The sequence below is a fragment of the Apium graveolens genome, chromosome 3, assembly GCF_009905375.1.
Source record: "Apium graveolens cultivar Ventura chromosome 3, ASM990537v1, whole genome shotgun sequence".
In the NCBI taxonomy this organism is placed as follows: domain Eukaryota; kingdom Viridiplantae; phylum Streptophyta; class Magnoliopsida; order Apiales; family Apiaceae; genus Apium; species Apium graveolens.
Genome location: NC_133649.1, coordinates 82,845,733 through 82,869,224, shown reverse-complemented (window position 1 = coordinate 82,869,224; position 23,492 = coordinate 82,845,733). Strand labels below are relative to the sequence as shown.

The window sequence follows — 23,492 nt, the reverse complement described above, 5'->3', positions numbered from 1 at the left end:
AGAGCCCTTATAATTGTCCCTTTAGACTAAGAACTAAACCAAAGCATAGTTCAGTGTACACAAGATGACTATGATGATCTCAAGTCTAAGGATACTTGTACAACTATCACTATGTGAACAACTGCTGACACGTGAGTGAACTCCATCAGTTGTTCAGCTGTGTGAGTCATGTTCAGTAAACTTATTTTATAATAAACACCTACATACTAGCTATAGTGTCACCACACAAATGTCTATGAGAACAGACATCCTTCATAATGAAGCAAACATATTATGTACCGATCTTTGCGGATTATTAATTACTAGTTAGTAATCCTACGACCAGGAACTATTTAAGTTTAGAGTTATCATCTTTTAGGTCTCATTATTATGATCTCATCACAATCCATAAAAGCTTTACTCTAAACTGTGGTATATCTTATTTAAACATTTAAATAGATAGAGCCCGCAATAAAAACAAAACAAGCCTTTTATAAATATCAATGAAATCAAAACAGATTACATAAAAGTTATTCCTAAATCCTCATACATGATTGGACTTAGGACATACCTCTTTCAAAGGTCTCACATTGGCTCCCCACCCTCACACCCTCACCTTCACCATCTAAGGTGGGACTCCTCTAACTTATTTTTGCCAGTCCTGAAGAAATGAACTGCATTAGTTCACTCTTTTCCTCTCCTTTTTCCTGGGAGCAACCCAGACTGGTATAGGAATTTGTACACGAAGATAGTGTATGATCAATAAAGATCTACCCCTTCCAGTGTAGGAAGAGAATGTTCAATGCTGATCCACTTATGTTAGTTCAGGAATCTCTGACCAGAGTGAATGAAATTAGAAAGGAGTTTCTAATTTACATTAAATAAAACTAAGTATAGTGAATGAGAAAGCAAGTGATTAAATAAGATAGGCTTGACACAAGTTCCATGCCTTGCATTTAATCGTGATATTGCAGGGTAGAAGGAATTAATTGTACGGTAACTACTTACTGAATAAGTTCTTGGTATTCTAAGCAGTGAATTCGTATTATCCGGATAGTCGCGATATGCTGAGAAGTATCCCTCACGATGTAGAATAAATATGATTAATTAATTAATCATATTTAATGAATTAGAGAATTTATATAAATAATGATAAAATAGTTTTATTATTATTTATTTCTACTACCGGCTTAATATTGAACCTACAGGGTCACACCATAAAAGAGAATGATTTAATGGTGGAGGAATTAATTAATAATAGCTGATAATTATTTATTTATGAAATAAATAATTAATTGGCAAATTTAATAATTGATTAAATGAGATTTAATTGATTATAAATTAATTAAAAAAAGGTTCTTAATATTATTAATTAAGAATTTAATTTTTGGAAATTAAATCAAGTGAGAGAATTATTTCTAAAGAGTTTAGAAAAAGGATTAATAATTAAAAGGTGTTTTAATTATTAGTGAGAATAATAAAGGGTTAATAATAATAATATTTTGATGGGAAATTTTCAGCTGAAAATTTTGCCTATAAATATACCATTATAAACCCTATTTTTGCCTCAACCAAAAAGATTTATAAAACCCTAATTCTCTCCATCTCCTCCTCCTTCATTACATCGTTTTCTTGGTGGATACCGGTGGAGTGCTTCACACTTGAGGAGCAGCTGCTAAGGACCTCCGTTCATCGCTCTTGGATCGCTATTAAAGACCTCCATCTTTCTATTAACGTAAAGCTTCTTAAGGTAAACATACGAAACTACGAATTAAATATTATTTTTCGCATGGATCCTGCGGAGGGTTTCGGTTTTTTTTAAGATTAAATTTACGTGTTCGCTGCGTTTATGTGCTAAAAACCCTTCAACCTTGATGCAAGAAAAGAGAGATAAAAGAGAGAAATGCAGGTACAGGAGATATAAGGGTGGATATTATTTCAAGTGAGTTAATGAATGTCCAGGATGGTAACATAGAGGAACTATTTCAGCAAAGTCAAGCTGTTATAGATTCAACCTCCTGGGATGCTGAGGCATTTACTCACCCTGTTCCAGCATACCAACTTCTAGCTGGATAGGGCAATGACAATGCAGAAAGAATGTTAAATTTGGTGCACACTATACAATCTATGCAAACAGCAAAGGATACAATCACAGCTCTACCCTCTACAGCTGATGATATTGACTATGAGACTGGTGGTTCCGAAGATTTCTTTGGTGGTGAGAATGCAGAAAGTGAAAAAGGGCCATTGGACATAGGGGGAGAAGTAGGTCCTAGTCCCAGATCAGGTATGCCATCTTGGGCATTTTCAAAGCAGTGTGATGAACACTATTTCAAGACAACCCTGATTCAACTTATAAATCAGACACATTCTGTTCTTCAAACCACAATAAATGCCAGCACTAAGAAGCTCCTTCAAGCACACCTTGCTTCTCTGCAATTGCAACAAATCCAAGGTTTTCAACATACTCAGGATGTCACCACCATCAAAGGTGAAATTGATCAAATGAAAATGGACATTTCCTAAAGGTTGGATTTTAAACTTCCAGAAGCTACAATGCTTGACATTAAGAGACAATTCAGGAAGAATTCTGATCTTGCCATAAAGATAGATGCCTTGGATACAAGAATGACAGCAATGGAAGCCTCTCTAACAGCAATTCATCTCCACCAAGCACAACAAACAGACTTACTTCAAAGGCTAGTGGCAGCACAAACCTCCTCTTCTACTCAACTTACTGATAACAAAAAAAGGGAGAAAGAAATCTCTTCTAAGGGAGAAAGCTTAATTGTCTTATTCAATCAAGGGGAATCAAGAAGTCATGGGGAGTAAAAAGTGCTCAATGTTCAAGTAAGTAAAGCAATTGTACCAACAATTGTTTACACAATGCCACCTGCTAAAGATAGTATAGATTTAATCAAAAAAGCAGCAACCAATTTGAGAGCAGCTGAGAAGAAGCAATTGAGTCCAATCAATTGGGAGAAAATTGATGAGAACATTCAGAAGATATTTGGCCCTATTTAGAATCCATACAAAGTTTTCAATCATCACTCTAAAGTCATGAAAATCTCTGTGAATGATATCAGTATGAACTATCTGGAAAGGGGTCAAACTTCCTGTGTCAAGTCTCCAAAGAAAGATCTCATCATGAAGGCCAAATGGAACTATCCTAAGGTTTCAGACAAAAATTCTATGGATATAGTGTTTGAGACACCAAAGCCAGATGAAAAGAAACCGCTGTCAAGATCTATTGCATTCAACAAGGATCCAGCAGATTCAGCATTGAAAAGAAGAATTGCCAAAATTTACAGAAATGGTAAGGAGATTTATGTGGTGGTTGGACATCCACTATTTATGGAAGCTAAGAAGGAAGAGAAAGAAAGAATTAGGCTAGAGAAGAAGCAAGCTGCTTTGGATGCTAAAAAGCAAAAGCAAAAGAAAGAAGAAGCTGCTATCTTGGCCAAGTTTCAAGCTGTAAAAACCATAACAGAACCTCCTGTACAACCAACTGTAATCACTGAACCTAAGGATCTGAAAATGCAAGAAAAATCACAGCAGAAAAAAAGGCTTAGATATAAACTTCATTCCAAGAAAAAAGTGAACTTTGATAAAGAGGAATTGGAAGATCAGTTTCCTAAAATGCCTACAACTACAACTCAGACGTCAAAACCCTCAGTGGTATTTAAAGAATTCAAAGTGGTTGATCCAACAAGATATATTCATGGTGAACCAATTGTTCCCAAGGATGAGCCAGTAGACTGGGATAGTTTATCAATTCCTGAGCTAAATTTGCCCATCTTCAAAACAAAGAAGACAAAGACTAGAGCCAGCAAGAAAGTGAAGCCTATATCTCTCAAATCCAAAGCTCTAACCAAATCTCAACCCACAGTCAATAAGAGAGATCTCATGTACATTTGTGATATCAAGGAATTTTCAGACTGAATATCTACTTGAATGAATTGGAAGAAGTGAGAGGAATTGATGCTTATAGACATCTTCTTGAAGACTGGTATTCAAATACAAGGGAGGGAAAGAGATGACATGGCCTCTTCACAGGATTCTCCAAGAAAGCCAATTTGTTCTGATTGAAGTCTACTCATCCTTCAAGAAGAACTTTGGATATAATGTGACTGTAAGAAGAGTAGTTCTAAAGAGGATTGAGGAACTAAGGAGTATTGGAGCCAAAGATGCATTTCTAAAAACTCTATCCATTCCCTTTACAGGAAAGACAGTGCATCTAAGGCCCTATTGGCTGATGGATGGATGACAAAGGTGTCAGAAGATTCTTCAGATTGGAGGACCAATTGAGTATCTCTAGCAATGAGACTCTTTTGAAAATGCTGGAAATGCCAAATCTCTCAGAAGCTGATGAACTAGAATTCCACAGACAACTTCAGAATCAAATTGAAGAAAACAACAAAAGGCTTGGAAAGAAATCCAGATAATCAAGAAAATAGATCTATCTGCTCAGACTAGAGGAGCATCTTGATAACAATTATGAGCAATTTCTTTGTGTACTTTGCAGTGTTCAATTTTCAGCAATTTTGTAGCACTTATCAGTTATATCTACTATTTTTTAAACTGTATCTTTATGATATTTTGTTATCATTAAGTTTCTCTTAATTTATGGCTACAATTTCAGTAGACATAAATTGGGGGAGATTATTTGGAATATGTTGTGTACTTGATGATAAGCTAAACAAAACACCTTAGTAGATTTAACTTAGTGAATTTTGTAGCACCCGACAGATAATCAATTATAGTCCCGACGGATGATTCAATATAGTCCCGATGGATGACTAATTGATATCCATCGGGTGAGTAGCTTATGTAACAATATGTCATGTAGCTTATGGATGACTAATTGATATCCATCGGGTGAGAAATAACTTTGTATAGTTTCTGTAGTAGCTTATGAATCATGGAGACTGCTAGTAGATATGCAGAATAGGTTGATTAAATGTAAATATAAGATGTCTTGTAATTCTGCACAAATGAAATGGAATCAAGTAATAAATGGCTACCCGACGGATGATCAACAAAGCTACCCGACGGATGATCAACAAGGGTACCCGACAGATAACAAGCATGTACCCGACGGATGATCAATTCAAATATCTGTTGACGGTGACAACACATTCATATGCGTCGATTGTTTGCAAAAGGAATGTGGTAGCATGTTTAGCAAGGTTTTGAGAACAAAGAAGCATTACTATTTTCATGCAAGCTATGAAGGTTTTCAAAGATGCTGGAATAGAGTAATGAAGTAGCATAGAGTTAGACTTAATAGTTTTGTTTTAGTATCTTATCTTTTTGCTATGTAAACTTGGTGATATATAAACAAGTGAAGCAAGTAGAGCAACAGCTAACTAGACTAATAAAATACATTCTCAGAGAAACATTTGTAAGCTGTATCCTTTAGCAAAGCAGTTGTGAGCTTATTTGAGCTACACAGAGTTCTCTCGATATATATATATATATATATATATATATATATATATATATATATATATATATATATATATATATAGTGGATACATTCAAATCCACCAGAAAGTTTTAAAGACTTGTGTTTTGATTTATATAATTCTTTCATTCCGCACTTTGCAAATCAAACACATATATATTATTTAGTTAGAATTTTTTTCATAAATCTTAAAAAGGAGCCAGATTTACATTCAACCTCCCCTTCTGTAATTCTTGTTGTATTGTTAGGGAATAACAGTGTACCCTATCAATTTGTGTAAATTATAATTATGCGAGAAATGTGAATAGCAGGGGAAGAGATTGATACTTCAAACGACTAAATATGACAACAATAAAAATGAAGTAAAATATAAAGTTACCTATTTCAGCTTTACCGAATACCTACATCTCTTCATATTCGTCCGAGACATAGATCATGGACTCATCAGTTCCATTCTTTTGCATATATGTGTAGTTAAATAAAATAAATGAGAACAAATATTACAAGATAATAATTTTTTTATATATCACATTAATATGAAATACTTGTACCTTCTTCCAAGTCCTCTAACTCTTTCAACAATTCCTTGACATTCACTACTTTGTCCCTATCATTTTTTAATTTTGCACGAAGCCAATCTTGCCTACAAATAAGACCTTGCACTGTCTTTACTTTCTAACAAAATTTCACAAATAAATATACCAAATGAAGAAGCATAAAACAGATTTTAATCCAAATATAGATATTAATCTATTATATATGACCTTGGGAGTTAGAGAGCTTCTAAATTGATCAATGGTTCTTCCTTTTGTACTAAATGCCACTTCTGAAGCAACTGTAGATACCGACATTGCTAAGATATCATGTGCCATGCGTGCAAGTATCAGAATTCTTGGGCTATTAAGTTTTCACCACTTCAATATTTCTACATCGTCTTCACCTCCTTCTTCATTTAAATACCGCTCAAATTCAGGCCTAATACTCATATATTTTCCCTTTGACCCCGTTGATGACTGAAACTTCTTGACTTTATCCAAGATACTACTTTTCATTGATTTAATGTCACAAGTTTTAGGTTCACTTTGACTATCTGGCTCAAAAAGAGGGACACTAGAAGGCGTATATAATCCTTATACTCATCAAATAATTCATATGTGACTTGTTATATTTGACATAGCAAAGTATCACCATCATTTTCACCATACATTGCATGAAGAGTAAATTGCAAACCAACAATTTTCACATTCGGATCAAGAATGGCAGCCACATAAATCAACATATTAAATTTCTCCAAATTACCCCAATATTTATTGAACTTGTCTTTCATTTTGTGAGCCATTACACACAAGTCTAAATCACTTGCTTCCTCTAAACCTTTTAATGTTTCTAAAGCGGTACTAATGTCAAACAATGCACTATTAGCTGTTACACTCAAAGAAGCAGATACATTATTGGTTAGAATAAAAAACCTTTCCAAAAAGATAATAAGTTTGCGAACAAGATCCCAATCACTATCCTCAGGAGGTCCTATATTACTAGTCTCCCCGTCCCCGAGATCTATTTCTTTATGCAACCCAAACATGCTAAAAACATACTTAAATTTTAAAGCCGTTTCTAACATTTCATATGTAGAGTTCCACCGAGTGGGTACATCAAGTGACAACAAGGATTTTCTTTCTATTTTTAGAACCGATACTAAATCCTTCAATCTTTGTAGCCTAGCAGGAGAATTTTTCACAAATTTAATAGTAGCTCGAACCCTTTCAACGGCTTGGAGATTATTTTTCAATTTTAAACCATCCCAAACAATAAGATTAACTATATGAGCGATACATCTCATATGCAAGTACTTTCCATTACTTATGGCACAACTTTTTTTTGTAAATTTTCTACCAATTTACCACAAGCAACATCATTTGAGGGAATATTATCAACGGTCACGATGAAAAGTTTAGTATCTAATCCCCAACCATTTAAACAAACTTTTATTGCTCTAGCAATCGCACATCCTTATGACTAGAAATTGGACAAAAATTTAAAATTCTTATTTGTAACTTCCAATCTTTGTTTATAAAATGAGCAGTAAGACACATATAATTGATCCTCTGATTAGATGTCCATGAATCCGTAGTAACACACACTCTTTGACACGATGATTTAAGAAATTGTTTTAACTTCTCTTTCTCTTTCAAATAAAGCTGAAAACAACCGCGAGCTACAGTCATGCGTGAAGGTAATACATATTCTAGACAAGCTTTAGACATCATGTAATTAAAGCCGAGTTTTTCCACAAAGCGAAAAGGAAGCTCGTCTATGATAACCATATAACATAATGCTTCCCTTAGTTCACTAGCATTTAAGACCCAATTTTTTAACCTCCCCTGCCCTGGTTTATCTTCAAGATGTTCTAAAATTAGTTTTTTTTATTTCCCTTTTCCTTCATTAGCGGGATTTTTATGACAAGCAATCCAATGATTTCTTATATTTTTAGTATCATTATTGTTAGGATCACAGCATAAGTAACATAACAAAACACACATTCGGCTCGACGCATACCTTCTTTGCTAAGTTATATCTTAAAATCTTTCCAATACTCTGCCTTTTGTTTGGTGGGACCTGTAAGATATTGACGTTCCTCCGTAACTCCATCTCCTGCTTCTTGAGTAGACCCTGGACTTTTATTTTTTTTTGTGGTACATGTACTTCTTCACATGAATTATCCTCGGAAATAGGCTGTTGTGTTGCACTGACTGTTTTTTGAGTGGGGTCTGCATCGTCTCTTTTCCGTTGGATTGAATGGAGCTTGACAACTAGTGTAGAAGTAATGAATACAAGTAATAATGAGAACTGAGAAGTTGAGCATATATCCTCAAGGACCTCAATAGCAATTTTATTCATATAAACTGTTTATTAAATTCTAAAGTTCACATCAATGTTCACATTGGAAGCAACAAGGATTATTTATGTTGTGTTGCTTATACTCAGCATAATCAAACAAAAGCAACTAGAAATTGTACTGCAGTTAAATTGTACCTTTTGTAGTATCTTGTTGTACATCAGCAGTAAAAGGATTTGCGCAAACATATAGCTGACAAAGTCCACTACTGGATAATTTTTAATTTCAAGCAGATACAACTTACAACTTACAAGTTTATTTACTAATAGTACTGATGTTGATAGATTCACATTGTTGGACAATTCAGTTGCCAAAAAATAATAGTAATAAAAAGAAGCAAAACACCAAAAAGTAGTCGTTAATAAATCAAAATAAACAGATCAGAAAATCCAATTTTAATGACTGATGTATTCGTCTTTACGTTCAAGACTTTAACTTCTATATATAAAATGGGGCATCGATGTAGCAGTAAGAGATTGTTCAGTCCTAAAGGCGGAGGCAATCATTGTTCACCGACGACCCCCTGCCTTTTAAAATTTAACTCGGTGTGACATTGATAATAGGACAGAACAAGCTTCTGGTCAGAATGTACAAGAGACATAGCACACTCCAGAAAATATAATTAGACCAGGGGTTTGCAGAAATTAGAGAGGGTGAAGGGTACTTGTAGTTAGTACTGAAGTATTAGAAGATTAGCACAAGTGTTCAACGACAATAACTTGACTATCAACTTACAAGCAATCACAACTTCGAGCTCCACAACAACAACCACAACTAGACTAAATAACACATCGAAAACAAATTGCTCACTCGTTCATTCATCAAATTGCTCACTGGTTCATTCTACCATTGATTATTAAAATTCTCATGGGCTAATACATCAAAAATAATACCAATAAGTAAAACTTGTACAAACAATTTAGATAAAAATACCTAAATATTAACCCTAATTTCTAAAAATTAAAAGAGAAAACTTACTTGGGTTACTTAAAAATTGAAGGGTTGAACTTGAATATTTGATTTGAAATCCTAACTTCCTGTGGTTGTGATTTTGATTTTGATATCCAGCAGCAACATATGTATAAGATTAGTATAAGATTAGTCTAGACAGAGATGACAATTGTTATTTATTTGTGACTGTTGTCTGTTGTACACTTTTGTAGTACTGAGTCTGTACCACCTCCAGTCGTCCACGACTTCTCTATTTCTAATTTTTCAAGAATATTAAATTCAGTGAAGTATTAAGCTACTAGTCCAATCCGGCTTTTTTCCGGTCTTTCCGGTTTTGGACCGGACCGGACCGAATACACAATTTTTTAACATATTTGGACCGAGGACCGACCCGGATCAATCCAGTCCGATCCAGTTTTTGGACCGACAGACCCGGTCCGGTCCGGTTTTCAGGTCCAGTACTTTTTCTTGTGCAGCCCTAATCTGATTAGTGTCATCACCATTATATGCTAAGGTTAAGAACGAAAAGGCTATTAAATGAAGTATTTAATGAAGTTAGAATCTCATGTTTGTCATATATATTAATTCAATCAATCTTATTCCCTTAGTTATAATTGTTAGTTTAATTCTTAGTTATAAACAACCTCAATTTGTTATCGTCTTAGCATTGAATAATAATTATACATTGTTGCTTAAGTGCGTAAATTAATTATTTAACCAAGCCAGTCTCTGTGAGAACGAATCTAATTTATATCTTATACTACTTGTGAACTCGTATACTTGCGTGTATAATTAGCGCGTGTTTAGCGACTAACAAGGCCCGCCATAAAAAATGATGCACATTCGTGATTATTTATAACTTTTAAAAGTTAATCCATATTTGATGTAGATTAACAAATTTACAAGACTTGCCTAACATATATGCTAATTTGACAAAATTATATCTCATCCTTAATACAGATGCTATGAGGAATTGACATAATTGACGTAATACAATTCTTATCCTCTTGTTAAAAGTGACTTCAATAAAATTTTGACCTGATTCAGAGTTTTCAAAATCAATATGCTCGTGAACATATTTAAGGCCATTATTTATGGAGTTGAATTACGATTTTCATGCTTATCTGCAACCCACGAGTCCTTTCAAATATTATTTTTGCATCAGTAGCTCTCCATTATAAACTTTGTTAGTACTAAGTACTTGACAATCAGGATGACGAGTTTAAGAAATTATAACTTGGATAATATTTCTTACTCAAAACTTTTTCAAGTAATGAGTCATGTTATGAGATCAAGTGGCATGTTTGTTTACCAGGGAGAGCCTCGCTAAACATTGTTGTGTCTCAAAACAAAGACCTCCCAGATATCTGGGGGTGCATATTATGAACCTTTATTTGATGAATTCTTGAATGTCCCTATAAAAATATGAAAATCATGGATTGAACTTCGTCTATAATGCCTGCGAGAATCTTATATACACTCATGATATATGTCAGTATTGATTGGATTACCGTTTTAATTAACATCTTCATCGTGGCTCAAAGCAGGAGTATATCTTTTCTGTTTTTTTTTCAAATCATGTCCTTTAAGGCCGTGAAAACCAATTTTCTCGACTCACCGATGATGGTGGGAATGCCCATGTACTTTTGATGATAACTAACCAGTCTTATTTTTAGTAAATCAACCAACTCATCCAACTTCGATGTACTAATACATTTGCTAAAAGAGTCCTTCGATTTTTCATAATTAAATTTTTCCTAGAAATTGCTTCATAAATGTTTGAGAATATATCAACTATCCTTGAGCATACATTTCAGTTCGATCTATCAAATAACAAAATATCATCCGTAAAGAAAAGATGAGAAATTTTAGGACCAGTACGGCTTGCTCTCACACCATGACTATTACCATCAACAACTACTTTATTTAACAAGCTTGAGAAACCATCTGCTATCATGATAAATAAATAAAGATAAATAAAATTTTCTTGACGGAGACCTCCATAGAGGACAAAATTTCACATATAGTCATTTATTATACATGATTACGAGATTATAGTCATGCAATTCATCACGATTTTTAATCCACTGATTAGCAAACCCCAATTTTCTCAACAATTTTTCAAGAAAAGACACTTCAATTATTAATGGGCCTTACTCATATCTAGTTTTAATGCAATAGTTTCATTACGCCCATTACTTATTTCCTTAATGGTATGGAACAGTTCCAAAATATAAGATCGTTATATGTAATCAAACAACCTGGAAGAAAGGACTTTGGTCTTTAAAATAATTTTTGGAAGATTGGTCTTCATTTTTATTAGAATAGCTTTTGATGCAATCTTGTACAACACATTATAAAAAGATATTGTGCAAAAGTGTGACATTATTTTCAACAATTTGACCTTAGCAATTAAGTATGATTTACTGATTTAGGAGAATGTAACCTTTAAAGATATCATGTACACTGCTGAAGATATCATTTTGGGCCTTACATGATTAAATTATCGCATAAATCTCCTCTTTGATAATGGGTGGGTAACAAAATCGTCATTCTCTTGTGTTATCGAGATAGAAACCGAGTCTCCAACTTTGAGACAAGTTAAATCTGAAGGTTGACTGATGTTAATATATTTGCATTGAGACGCTGGACGATATTCTCAATATCTTCCTTCTTTATGCATTATGCTCCGCTACTGTCATACAAATCATTTATCATCTTTTTTTAGAAAGCCTTCTGACGAAAATATTTTATACTTTTGTCTCGATCTTTAATTTTAACATATGATCTAAACTCCAATATCCACTTATTTCTCATAAAGATCATTAAGCTTCCACAAAGATAACTTAAATTTCTGGGAAAGGAATATGATACAATTAAATTTTATCAAAAAGACCTTCTTTTTTCTTTTCAAATATTCGATATAAAAAAAAGACATTTATAAAGATAAAATTTGAATTGGGGCTCTATTCGAGTCGGGGGAAATGTGGCTCCTTGGGCTGCCAGTGTATGGAACAAGCTCCGAGTTCCAAGATTTTCTTTCCTACACTGGCTTATTATGCATGACAGGGTCTTAACCTTAACAGTGTTGCACCGATTTGGTATTGTAAATGACATGTCATGCTATTTTTGTATTAATGGTACAGAAAACTGCCAGCATCTTTTTCTTGAATGCCCTTTCACTCAGCGAATATTCAAGCTTATCACCTCAAAAAAGAATTCTCCTTCCCTTACTATTGGATGGATTGACAAAGAGAAATGGAAAATTTCAACTCGGAGGACATTATGGAAACTTTAAAGGCACTTTGTTTTCAGGTGGCTAGCTACTCAATCTGGCAAGAAAGAAATTCTAGATATCATAATGGGGAGCACCAAACACCTTTTGGCATAGCTGTTCACTGTCTTCAGATTATTAAAGGGAGATTCCATTCATCCCGGTGGTTCGATACAGCATGTTTCAAAGACCCATCTCTTACTATTTGGACAGGAACGGCCTAATTATTATTTTGACTTCGGATGCAAAAAGTTGTAATCTTGCTTAGTCTATTTCTTGATTTTATGCTTAGGTGAGGAGGCTTATCTCCTGCCTTTCTTAAGGTTTCTTAAACCTTATGTATTTTTTTCTCCTGTTTTTTATAAAAAAGCCTTTTAACAGAAAAAAAAGAAAAAGAAGCAAATAACGCCAAGCACAAAAAAGCCCAAGGCAAATGGATACATACAAATTTGAGGCCAGTAACTAATTCCTCAACCAAAATGGGCTTTTAAGAGATTTCTCATAAACAAGGGCAGGAGGACGCATTTGATCCAATTATTAGTTTTGCATAAAAAGGATCAAACACCACCACCAACAACTTGTCTGCCTGTCTTCTTCACTCACTCAGCCTCCTCTCCTTACTGAAGAACAAAGAAAAAAGGGGTGTTTTTAAGACAAGGGATGGAGGAGACAAAACCCAAAGAAATAAGTAGCACTAGAATGTTTGATGGATACAACAAGAGATATAAACATTATAGTCCTACTCTTGGTTGTTCCATGACCTTTTACATTTACTTCCCTCCTACTCCTAAATCATCTTCTGCTCTTTCCCATAAATTCCCTGTAAGTATTTGCGTCTCACCCCTTTTCTTGATTCTTTATATTTTTTCATATCAAGCCCATTTTGCCCTTTTTATTTCTTTTTTTGGGAATTAAAATTGACTTTTTTTTGGGGTTAGGTTATTTTTCTTGTGTAAATTTGGTTAAATATATGTGAAGATTTGTGGTTTTTATTATTTTCATGACAGTGAGTATATCGATCTGTGTTAATCTGGTGGACAAGTGCAACTTTTTATGATGGCTAATTTTGAAATGCTTCTTGAGAGCAAATGCAATGTTAATGGTGATTTGGCTTTAGCTATTGGTATATGTTGCCTTTCTTTTTTAATAGTGGTTTTTTGTTGGTAAAATTGAACTTTTGCTTTGATGCTAGGTCCTAAAACTGAACTGAACAAATTTAGATTTAATCAACTTTTCGAGCAACTTAAAGAGGTGAATTAGGAAATTAAAATGTATCTGTCTTATTTTAAAAGATGTTGAAAGTGGAATCAGTTAATTTTGCATGATTTATGTTGTTGGTCATCAGTTTCACGTGTTGCTTTGATGTTGGCCATATCTTGAGACTGGATAGGAAGAAGTTAAGTCCTCAAACAAGTGTACGCGTGTGTAGTGGCGACACCTGTGTGAATTGGCTAATAGTTTTTATAGGATTACGTTATATCAGATACTTGAGTCAAATCTGGTCCAGTGGTGTCATTACTATAACGATTGAAGCTTCAAGCAATCTACTGTATATAAACTGTCTTCTTAGTTCCTTTTCACATATGAAAGTAGATTATTTTTTTAAATTTCACTTGCCTGTAGACTTCAAATTCTCAGCAGATTCACATGCCGTTTGATCATTTTGAAAAAATGTATTGTCTACTACTATATGATGATTTATCCAAGCAACAATCCACTCTTATATTTTTCAAATGAACACGAGTATTAAGTAAGTTAGTATTATAAATCGTGGAACTTGAGTTGCTTCAGTTTTATTTGGCAAATATTTTGTCAGTTAAAGCTCACCCCAGAGGGAGTGATTTCAGCAACTTTCTTGGAGTTCTTATCCAGTAACATTCTGCTAGAACTAGTCTCTATATACCTCCTCTTTTTAGTTGTTTAATGACGTGGCGTGAACGTTGTAGCTATCATTTGTCCTACATATAAAGCCAACTTTGCATTTTTGCTATTTTTCATTCATGCTTGGCAATGTCATTGGATTCAATACTTGTAACTTTAGTTTTATAAATTAGTGTTAGCACCAAGTTTTAGCCATGATTAAATTTGCTAAGTTGTTCTTCACAATACGTACATTGTTAATTCAAGCGGTCAAACCTCACCTTGCTAACATTATTAGAATTTTAGAAGTTGGGCCATTTTCATTTGACGTTTAAACCAATTGGGTTACAAGGGATATGAGATTTTTTATATTTATATATTTTGTATTTTTGTAATCACCAGGTGCTTTACTGGCTCTCTGGTCTTTCATGTACTGATGAGAACTTCATAATCAAGTCTGGTGCTCAGCGCACTGCAGCTAGTGAGGGTATTGCTTTGGTTGCACCTGATACATCTCCAAGTGAGCCAAATATTCTTTGTACTAAATTAATTGGATAAAGATTTGCGTTTTAAATATATTGTGTAGATTGTGCATAATACGGAAGCCTTAATTTAGATATTGAATGTCACAATGAGTTTGTAGATTGTACCTGTTTGCCATAATATATACATTTATTAAAAAAAGAGTATAGTGCCTAAGACTGATAATTTTTATCAAACACCTTAAATTTCTTTGTCAATGATATATTTGATTGTCATAGCCTATTCAGACGAGTCCGAAAGTGTCCAACATGGATATCTGTCCAAATGTCGGGCTTGGAAATATTTATTAATAAACAGCTTAAAGTCACAGGTTGGTAGGAGGTATTTGTGTCTGCTGCACTGACAATCTGTTCTTTTCTACTTATAGGAGGCTTAAACGTGGATGGAGAGGCAGACAGCTGGGATTTTGGTGTAGGTATGCAAGACAAGGCTTATAGAATTTCTCTTCTTGTCCAATTCAGTATTGATATTAGCTTATATCGTTATCCGATACACTTGCATCTAAAACCTGTGCATCTGGGTAATAAACATTTACAGGGTCCAAGTCTATAACCCACAAATTGTTTAGTCATTTTGTATCCTTTATACATATGATTGGAATCCTGGTTTAAAATTTCCTAGCACCAAAAGTTTGTTTTGGTTACTTCTTGGCATCTACAGCATTGACCAAAAAGGTGAGAACAACATAATCTCGTCCAGTGTCGGAGATCCCTTTTTAAGTGTAAATTAGTTTACCACGTAAATGAAAAAAAGAAAAGAAGTTGTTCTACAACCTTGATTAAGTTGAGACGTATACTTGTTTAAGCTGTCTACCACTTGCTAAAATATTGATTTTCCCAACTCTCTCTCTCTCTCCCTCTCTCTCCCTCTCTCCCTCTCTCCCTCTCTCCCTCTCTCCCTCTCTCCCCCTCTCCCGCTCACCCCCTCGTGAGCTCCCTCTTCCTCCTTTCTCTCTTGCGAGCGAGATCCCCCTTCTCCTCTCCCTTACCTCACTAAAGAGATTTCTTAATTGCTAGCAGTCTACCACTTGGAGAATTCAAGCCATCACTTAAACATTATGGAGTGATGGGGGAATTGAGATTTTTGTCAAATGTTTTTTCTTAAATGTATTACATTTGACTGGTAATGTTGTGAAATGATGATCACATTATGTTGGGTTTTTCGTGGACCTTATTATTTTAGACACTGTTTGTAATATCATTGCATCAGTATTATATAAGTAGCAATAACACTGTCTTGATACCGGTAGTTGTGTCTTTTCCATTTCAGGAGTTAGTTACAGGAAGTTGAGTCTATAAATAGTTGATTGAGTCTTGTCTTTCAGTTTTTGCATTGTCAATATACGTACAGGGAACTTTGTTCCACCAACTTCTCTCTCGCTTCTCTCTAGGGTTCTCTCTCTAAAACTCTGTCTTCTTTACAAATTTTTATCTGATTTCTCTCTTCTCTCTACATTTCTGAACTCTATCCCTCTGATTCTATCTATATTCTGCTGTTTCTATCTGATTCTTGTTGTATCTAGCTGTTATCCTCTTAAATAACAAGAGACACTGAAAACAGTAACAAAAGTAGTTCAGGAATCACTGACTCCTGACAGATACATTAGATTTACATGTTAAATGTGCTGTACCAGTCAATTTATTATATTACTGCGTACTGTGTTGTCAATTTGCCTCATGCTATTTTTCTACTCTATGAAACTCAGTATACTTGGACTTTTTGCATATTACATTAATCATTACCTCTCAATGAAATTTATTGTAATTATATGCATGTGGTAAATTGAAACTGAAAAATATGATCAACAATAAGATCGGGAATATAGAGTGTGAAGGCAAATAATTTGAGCTTTGGAAGAAACATGAAATTCTTTCACATAGCTGAACAATTTATATGTTCACAATTTTTTTTGATGAGATGTTCGGCTATGTTGCTGTGAATTACATGCAGTTGGTAGAAATGTAACCAAGACATTTTTAACCAGGTGCTGGGTTTTATCTGAATGCCACACAAGAAAAGTGGAAGAACTGGAAAATGTATGACTACGTTACCAAGGAATTGCCGAGCCTTCTGACTGAAAACTTTGCGCAGCTTGATGCATCACGAGCATCTATATCTGGTCACTCTATGGGTGGGCATGGAGCTCTTACAGTGTACCTGAAAAACCTGGACAAGTACAAGGTAACTATATATAATACAAGTACCAGGTACTAAAGCATTATATTTGGAGTGTTTGAACACTTCAAGTATGGTCTAATATAATTTGTTATTTTTATACGCAACATAATAAATTTCTGTATTATGTTCCACTATTTGTTCATCTTTATTAGCCAACTTTTCTAACAACTACAAGGCTCTTTTTCTGCCAGGTTTTGAACTTATTTTACTGTTGTTTTGTTTCTATGAATTCAGTCAGTGTCAGCATTTGCACCTATAGTCAATCCTATCAACTGCCCATGGGGCCAGAAAGCTTTTACAAACTATTTGGGTGAAAATAAAACTGATTGGGAGGTTCTCTCTCTCTCTCTCTCTCTCTCTCTCTCTCACACACACACACACACACACACACACACAGAGTGCTGCCAAGTTAGGTGCTTATGCAGTTATGCATAATGAACAATTTTCATTCAGGAGTATGACGCTACTTGCTTGATCTCAAAGTTCAACGATGTCTCTGCAACCATTCTAATTGATCAGGTTTGTCTCTAGCTTCTTTTCATATATGATTTAGAAGTTTAGTTAAATTTTGGAATGGTTCAAAATCACCCTGGCTTATGATGATGTTAATTCAGTGGAAATGTGAAATCATTGTTGACTCGTAGGTGATAGATAGAATTGTGAGATGTGTATGCAGTTATAAAATGTAAATTTTTAAGAATGGATATCTATAACCTGTATTTAGAACTGTCATGTTGCATTGTATGGATGCAATTTAGAAACAAACGGTCTATCATAGAATTTGATGAATAGCCAAAAGAATTATACAAAGCAAAGGTGCTTAAGCGGGATGGCCAAAAAGAATAATGGAAGGTTCTACTACATCTGAACGTCTCTCTTTTGGATATACTGATGAGGGATGACCTAATCCTAAAAAAATAGATGGATGCCACAATTAGAAGTCCTTTAAAGTGTCATTAACAGAAAGAATTCAAGTTTAGTTATATGTCGTTTCACCGAGTACAAGTTTGATTTGCATACTTTTTCATTACAGGGACAAGATGACAGTTTTCTGCCTAATCAGTTACTCCCGCACAAGTTTGAGGAGGCATGCAGACTGGCTAATGTTCCTCTCCTATTGAGGATGCATGCCGGTTACGATCACTCTTACTTTTTCATTGCTAGTTTCATTGATGATCACATCCATCATCATGCTCAAGCTTTGAAGCTGTAACTTTGAGACTTGTACCTGCTGGATCTTTTGTCTGGTGAATTGTAGTAGAAACTATGTTTTGCTGGATAAACAAATTAAGTATGTGTGAACTATGTAATATGTGCCGTTTGAGCGATGATCACGATTATAAATAAAGGGGTTTGGTGCTGCCATTTTAATTTTTCCCATAGTCTAGACTTGTTCCTTTTTTCCTAGCCCTCTAGCTCCCCCAGTGTAAAGAGCTGGGCGAGTTCTTTTAGGCTTTGGATAGGGGTTCAGGAGTGAGGGGTTAGGTTGGATTAGAATAGGATATATTGGGTTGGGTTGGGTTAGGCTTGTTTGAACCCCTATCTAATTTGGATGTGAGGGTTGATGAAGAAGGGGTTCAACTCTTGTCTCATTTGGATTTGGATTTGGATGGAGACTTATGAGTTGAGGTTGGATAATATGTTTTTTTTAATATAAATCAAAACAAAATTAGACTTACATCCAAAGTTTTAAAATTTGAAAAATATTAAGATTTTTATTTAATATTTGAGAAACTTTTTTCGGGAATTTTTTCTCGAGAAACTTTTTTCAGAAAATTTTTCTTGAGAATTTTTTTTCGAGAACTTTTTCTCGAGGAATTTTTTTCCCGAGAACTTTTTCTAGCAAATTTTTTTCCCGAAAACTCTTTTTTCGGAAAAAAACTTTTCGAGATTTTTTTTTTTTTGAAAACTTTCTGTTAGGTGGCACACACTGTAGAAGGGGGTTGAATACAATGTTTACTACAATCAAATCGAATATAAGAACTCAAGTAACAAAAAACAGATTTTATTCAACTCAATAAACTCTGTTACAAAGAACTGTTCTCTCTCAGTGATGAACAAATTATCACGAGAGCTGCTAGGGTTATAATGAATAATAATCTCGATTAAGATAACACATATAGTGTAAACCCTATGTCTGTGTTTATATACTACACAGTTACAAGATAATTTTGTAATTGATATCGAATATAATTCTGCTTCCTAATATATATCAACTAGTTATCTTTTCTTCCAAGTATTCTATTCTTCATAGAATTCTTCTCCATGCATATCTCTTCTTATGTTTGTTTTGATCTTATTTCCTTTAAATCAGCCGCCTTCCTTATCTGAAAGTCTCCTTATCTCCTGATAAATATCTCCTGATAACTTAAGTTCTGGTAACTTAAGTTCTGATATCTTAAGTCCTGACTTCAGTATAAGTACTGATTTGCAGTTAAGTCCTGATTTGTCATGTTAAGTAAGATCTGAAAACTAAACGCAAACTATATTAGACACGACATCACAAATATATCTAACAATCTCCCACAACTTGTAAATTAGCATAATATACAAGTTCAACAGATATTTGATGATGTCAAAAACATTAAGTACAAATGCATGAGAATTTGACTAGATAACTACAACTTACAGTCCTTGTAGCTTTTACCATCCTTAAAGTTTGATATCAGCTTCAGTCTTTAGATCCTTCAGAATTTAAGCAGTTGTAGATCTTTGACTTGGCTTCAGTTTCTGATCTCTTTGATGTCAGGAGTTGTTCAGAGATAATTCTTCAATAGACTTCTCTCAGCATATTCAAGTTCATTGACCATCCTCCTTTTAGCATTTTTCAGTTCAACTGTATCTTCACCAGTTTGAAAGATAGCAGCCCTGAGATCATTTATTTTAACTTTTCTTATATCCTGATCCAGTCTGATGATATAGGCTTTATCAGACTCTAGATTGAATTCAAGTCCCTTTATACCAGAAAATGTAGTGATGATTTTTACAGTATTAGGCTTCATTTCAACAATATTTCCACTGTGAGATCTGTACTTATGACAGTATGGGCTGTCAGACTTTACAGAGTAAAGCTTCTTCTGTCTTTGAATATTTGATTTTAAATACCGCTCAAATTCAGGCCTAATACTCATATATTTTCCCTTTGACCCCGTTGATGACTGAAACTTCTTGACTTTATCCAAGATACTACTTTTCATTGATTTAATGTCACAAGTTTTAGGTTCACTTTGACTATCTGGCTCAAAAAGAGGGACACTAGAAGGCGTATATAATCCTTATACTCATCAAATAATTCATATGTGACTTGTTGTATTTGACATAGCAAAGTATCACCATCATTTTCACCATACATTGCATGAAGAGTAAATTGCAAACCAACAATTTTCACATTCGGATCAAGAATGGCAGCCACATAAATCAACATATTAAATTTATCCAAATTACCCCAATATTTATTGAACTTGTCTTTCATTTTGTGAGCCATTACACACAAGTCTAAATCACTTGCTTCCTCTAAACCTTTTAATGTTTCTAAAGCGGTACTAATGTCAAACAATGCACTATTAGCTGTTACACTCAAAGAAGCAGATACATTATTGGTTAGAATAAAAAACCTTTCCAAAAAGATAATAAGTTTGCGAACAAGATCCCAATCACTATCCTCAGGAGGTCCTATATTACTAGTCTCCCCGTCCCCGAGATCTATTTCTTTATGCAACCCAAACATGCTAAAAACATACTTAAATTTTAAAGCCGTTTCTAACATTTCATATGTAGAGTTCCACCGAGTGGGTACATCAAGTGACAACAAGGATTTTCTTTCTATTTTTAGAACCGATACTAAATCCTTCAATCTTTGTAGCCTAGCAGGAGAATTTTTCACAAATTTAATAGTAGCTCGAACCCTTTCAACGGCTTGGAGATTATTTTTCAATTTTAAACCATCCCAAACAATAAGATTAACTATATGAGCGATACATCTCATATGCAAGTACTTTCCATTATTTATGGCACAACTTTTTTTTGTAAATTTTCTACCAATTTACCACAAGCAACATCATTTGAGGGAATATTATCAACGGTCACGGTGAAAAGTTTAGTATCTAATCCCCAACCATTTAAACAAACTTTTATTGCTCTAGCAATCGCACACCCTTATGACTAGAAATTGGACAAAAATTTAAAATTCTTATTTGTAACTTCCAATCTTTGTTTATAAAATGAGCAGTAAGACACATATAATTGATCCTCTGATTAGATGTCCATGAATCCGTAGTAACACACACTCTTTGACACGATGATTTAAGAAATTGTTTTAACTTCTCTTTCTCTTTCAAATAAAGCTGAAAACAACCGCGAGCTACAGTCATGCGTGAAGGTAATACATATTCTAGACAAGCTTTAGACATCATGTAATTAAAGCCGGGTTTTTCCACAAAGCGAAAAGGAAGCTCGTCTATGATAACCATATAACATAATGCTTCCCTTAGTTCACTAGCATTTAAGACCCAATTTTTTAACCTCCCCTGCCCTGGTTTATCTTCAAGATGTTCTAAAATTAGTTTTTTTTTATTTCCCTTTTCCTTCATTAGCGGGATTTTTATGACAAGCAATCCAATGATTTCTTATATTTTTAGTATCATTATTGTTAGGATCGCAGCATAAGTAACATAACAAAACACACATTCGGCTCGACGCATACCTTCTTTGCTAAGTTATATCTTAAAATCTTTCCAATACTCTGCCTTTTATTTGGTGGGACCTGTAAGATATTGACGTTCCTCCGTAACTCCATCTCCTGCTTCTTGAGTAGACCCTGGACTTTTATTTTTTTTTGTGGTACATGTACTTCTTCACATGAATTATCCTCGGAAATAGGCTGTTGTGTTGCACTGACTGTTTTTTGAGTGGGGTCTGCATCGTCTCTTTTCCGTTGGATTGAATGGAGCTTGACAACTAGTGTAGAAGTAATGAATACAAGTAATAATGAGAACTGAGAAGTTGAGCATATATCCTCAAGGACCTCAATAGCAATTTTATTCAAATAAACTGTTTATTAAATTCTAAAGTTCACATCAATGTTCATATTGGAAGCAACAAGGATTATTTATGTTGTGTTGCTTATACTCAGCATAATCAAACAAAAGCAACTAGAAATTGTACTGCAGTTAAATTGTACCTTTTGTAGTATCTTGTTGTACATCAGTAGTAAAAGGATTTGCGCAAACATATAGCTGACAAAGTCCACTACTGGATAATTTTTAATTTTAAGCAGATACAACTTACAACTTACAAGTTTATTTACTAATAGTACTGATGTTGATAGATTCACATTGTTGGACAATTCAGTTGCCAAAAAATAATAGTAATAAAAAGAAGCAAAACACCAAAAAGTAGTCGTTAATAAATCAAAATAAACAGATCAGAAAATCCAATTTTAATGACTGATGTATTCGTCGTTACGTTCAAGACTTTAACTTCTATATATAAAATGGGGCATCGATGTAGCAGTAAGAGATTGTTCAGTCCTAAAGGCGGAGGCAATCATTGTTCACCGACGACCCCCTGCCTTTTAAAATTTAACTCGGTGTGACATTGATAATAGGACAGAACAAGCTTCTGGTCAGAATGTACAAGAGACATAGCACACTCCAGAAAATATAATTAGACCAGGGGTTTGCAGAAATTAGAGAGGGTGAAGGGTACTTGTAGTTAGTACTGAAGTATTAGAAGATTAGCACAAGTGTTCAACGACAATAACTTGACTATCAACTTACAAGCAATCACAACTTCGAGCTCCACAACAACAACCACAACTAGACTAAATAACACATCGAAAACAAATTGCTCACTCGTTCATTCATCAAATTGCTCACTGGTTCATTCTACCATTGATTATTAAAATTCTCATGGGCTAATACATCAAAAATAATACCAATAAGTAAAACTTGTACAAACAATTTAGATAAAAATACCTAAATATTAACCCTAATTTCTAAAAATTAAAAGAGAAAACTTACTTGGGTTACTTAAAAATTGAAGGGTTGAACTTGAATATTTGATTTGAAATCCTAACTTCCTGTGGTTGTGATTTTGATTTTGATATCCAGCAGCAACATATGTATAAGATTAGTATAAGATTAGTCTAGACAGAGATGACAATTGTTATTTATTTGTGACTGTTGTCTGTTGTACACTTTTGTAGTACTGAGTCTGTACCACCTCCAGTCGTCCACGACTTCTCTATTTCTAATTTTTCAAGAATATTAAATTCAGTGAAGTATTAAGCTACTAGTCCAATCCGGCTTTTTTTCGGTCTTTCCGGTTTTGGACCGGACCGGACC

At 34.2% G+C, this 23,492-nt stretch overlaps 2 protein-coding genes across 2 annotated transcripts; one reads left to right on the top strand and one right to left on the bottom strand.

Annotated features, from left to right (window-relative positions):
• The first annotated feature begins 13,083 nt into the window (after nucleotides 1-13,083).
• On the top strand, nucleotides 13,084-18,523 carry LOC141712516 (S-formylglutathione hydrolase-like). Its single transcript, XM_074515486.1, has 7 exons — nucleotides 13,084-13,389; nucleotides 14,830-14,947; nucleotides 15,338-15,385; nucleotides 16,955-17,151; nucleotides 17,383-17,481; nucleotides 17,602-17,667; nucleotides 18,182-18,523. Exons 1-7 carry the CDS (start codon nucleotides 13,228-13,230, stop codon nucleotides 18,359-18,361), a joined length of 870 nt encoding a protein of 289 aa, XP_074371587.1. The 5' UTR covers nucleotides 13,084-13,227; the 3' UTR covers nucleotides 18,362-18,523.
• Nucleotides 18,524-20,341: 1,818 nt separating this feature from the next.
• Nucleotides 20,342-21,133, bottom strand: LOC141714393 (zinc finger BED domain-containing protein RICESLEEPER 2-like). Its single transcript, XM_074517914.1, has one exon. It carries the CDS (start codon nucleotides 21,131-21,133, stop codon nucleotides 20,342-20,344), a length of 792 nt encoding a protein of 263 aa, XP_074374015.1.
• Nucleotides 21,134-23,492: the final 2,359 nt, after the last annotated feature.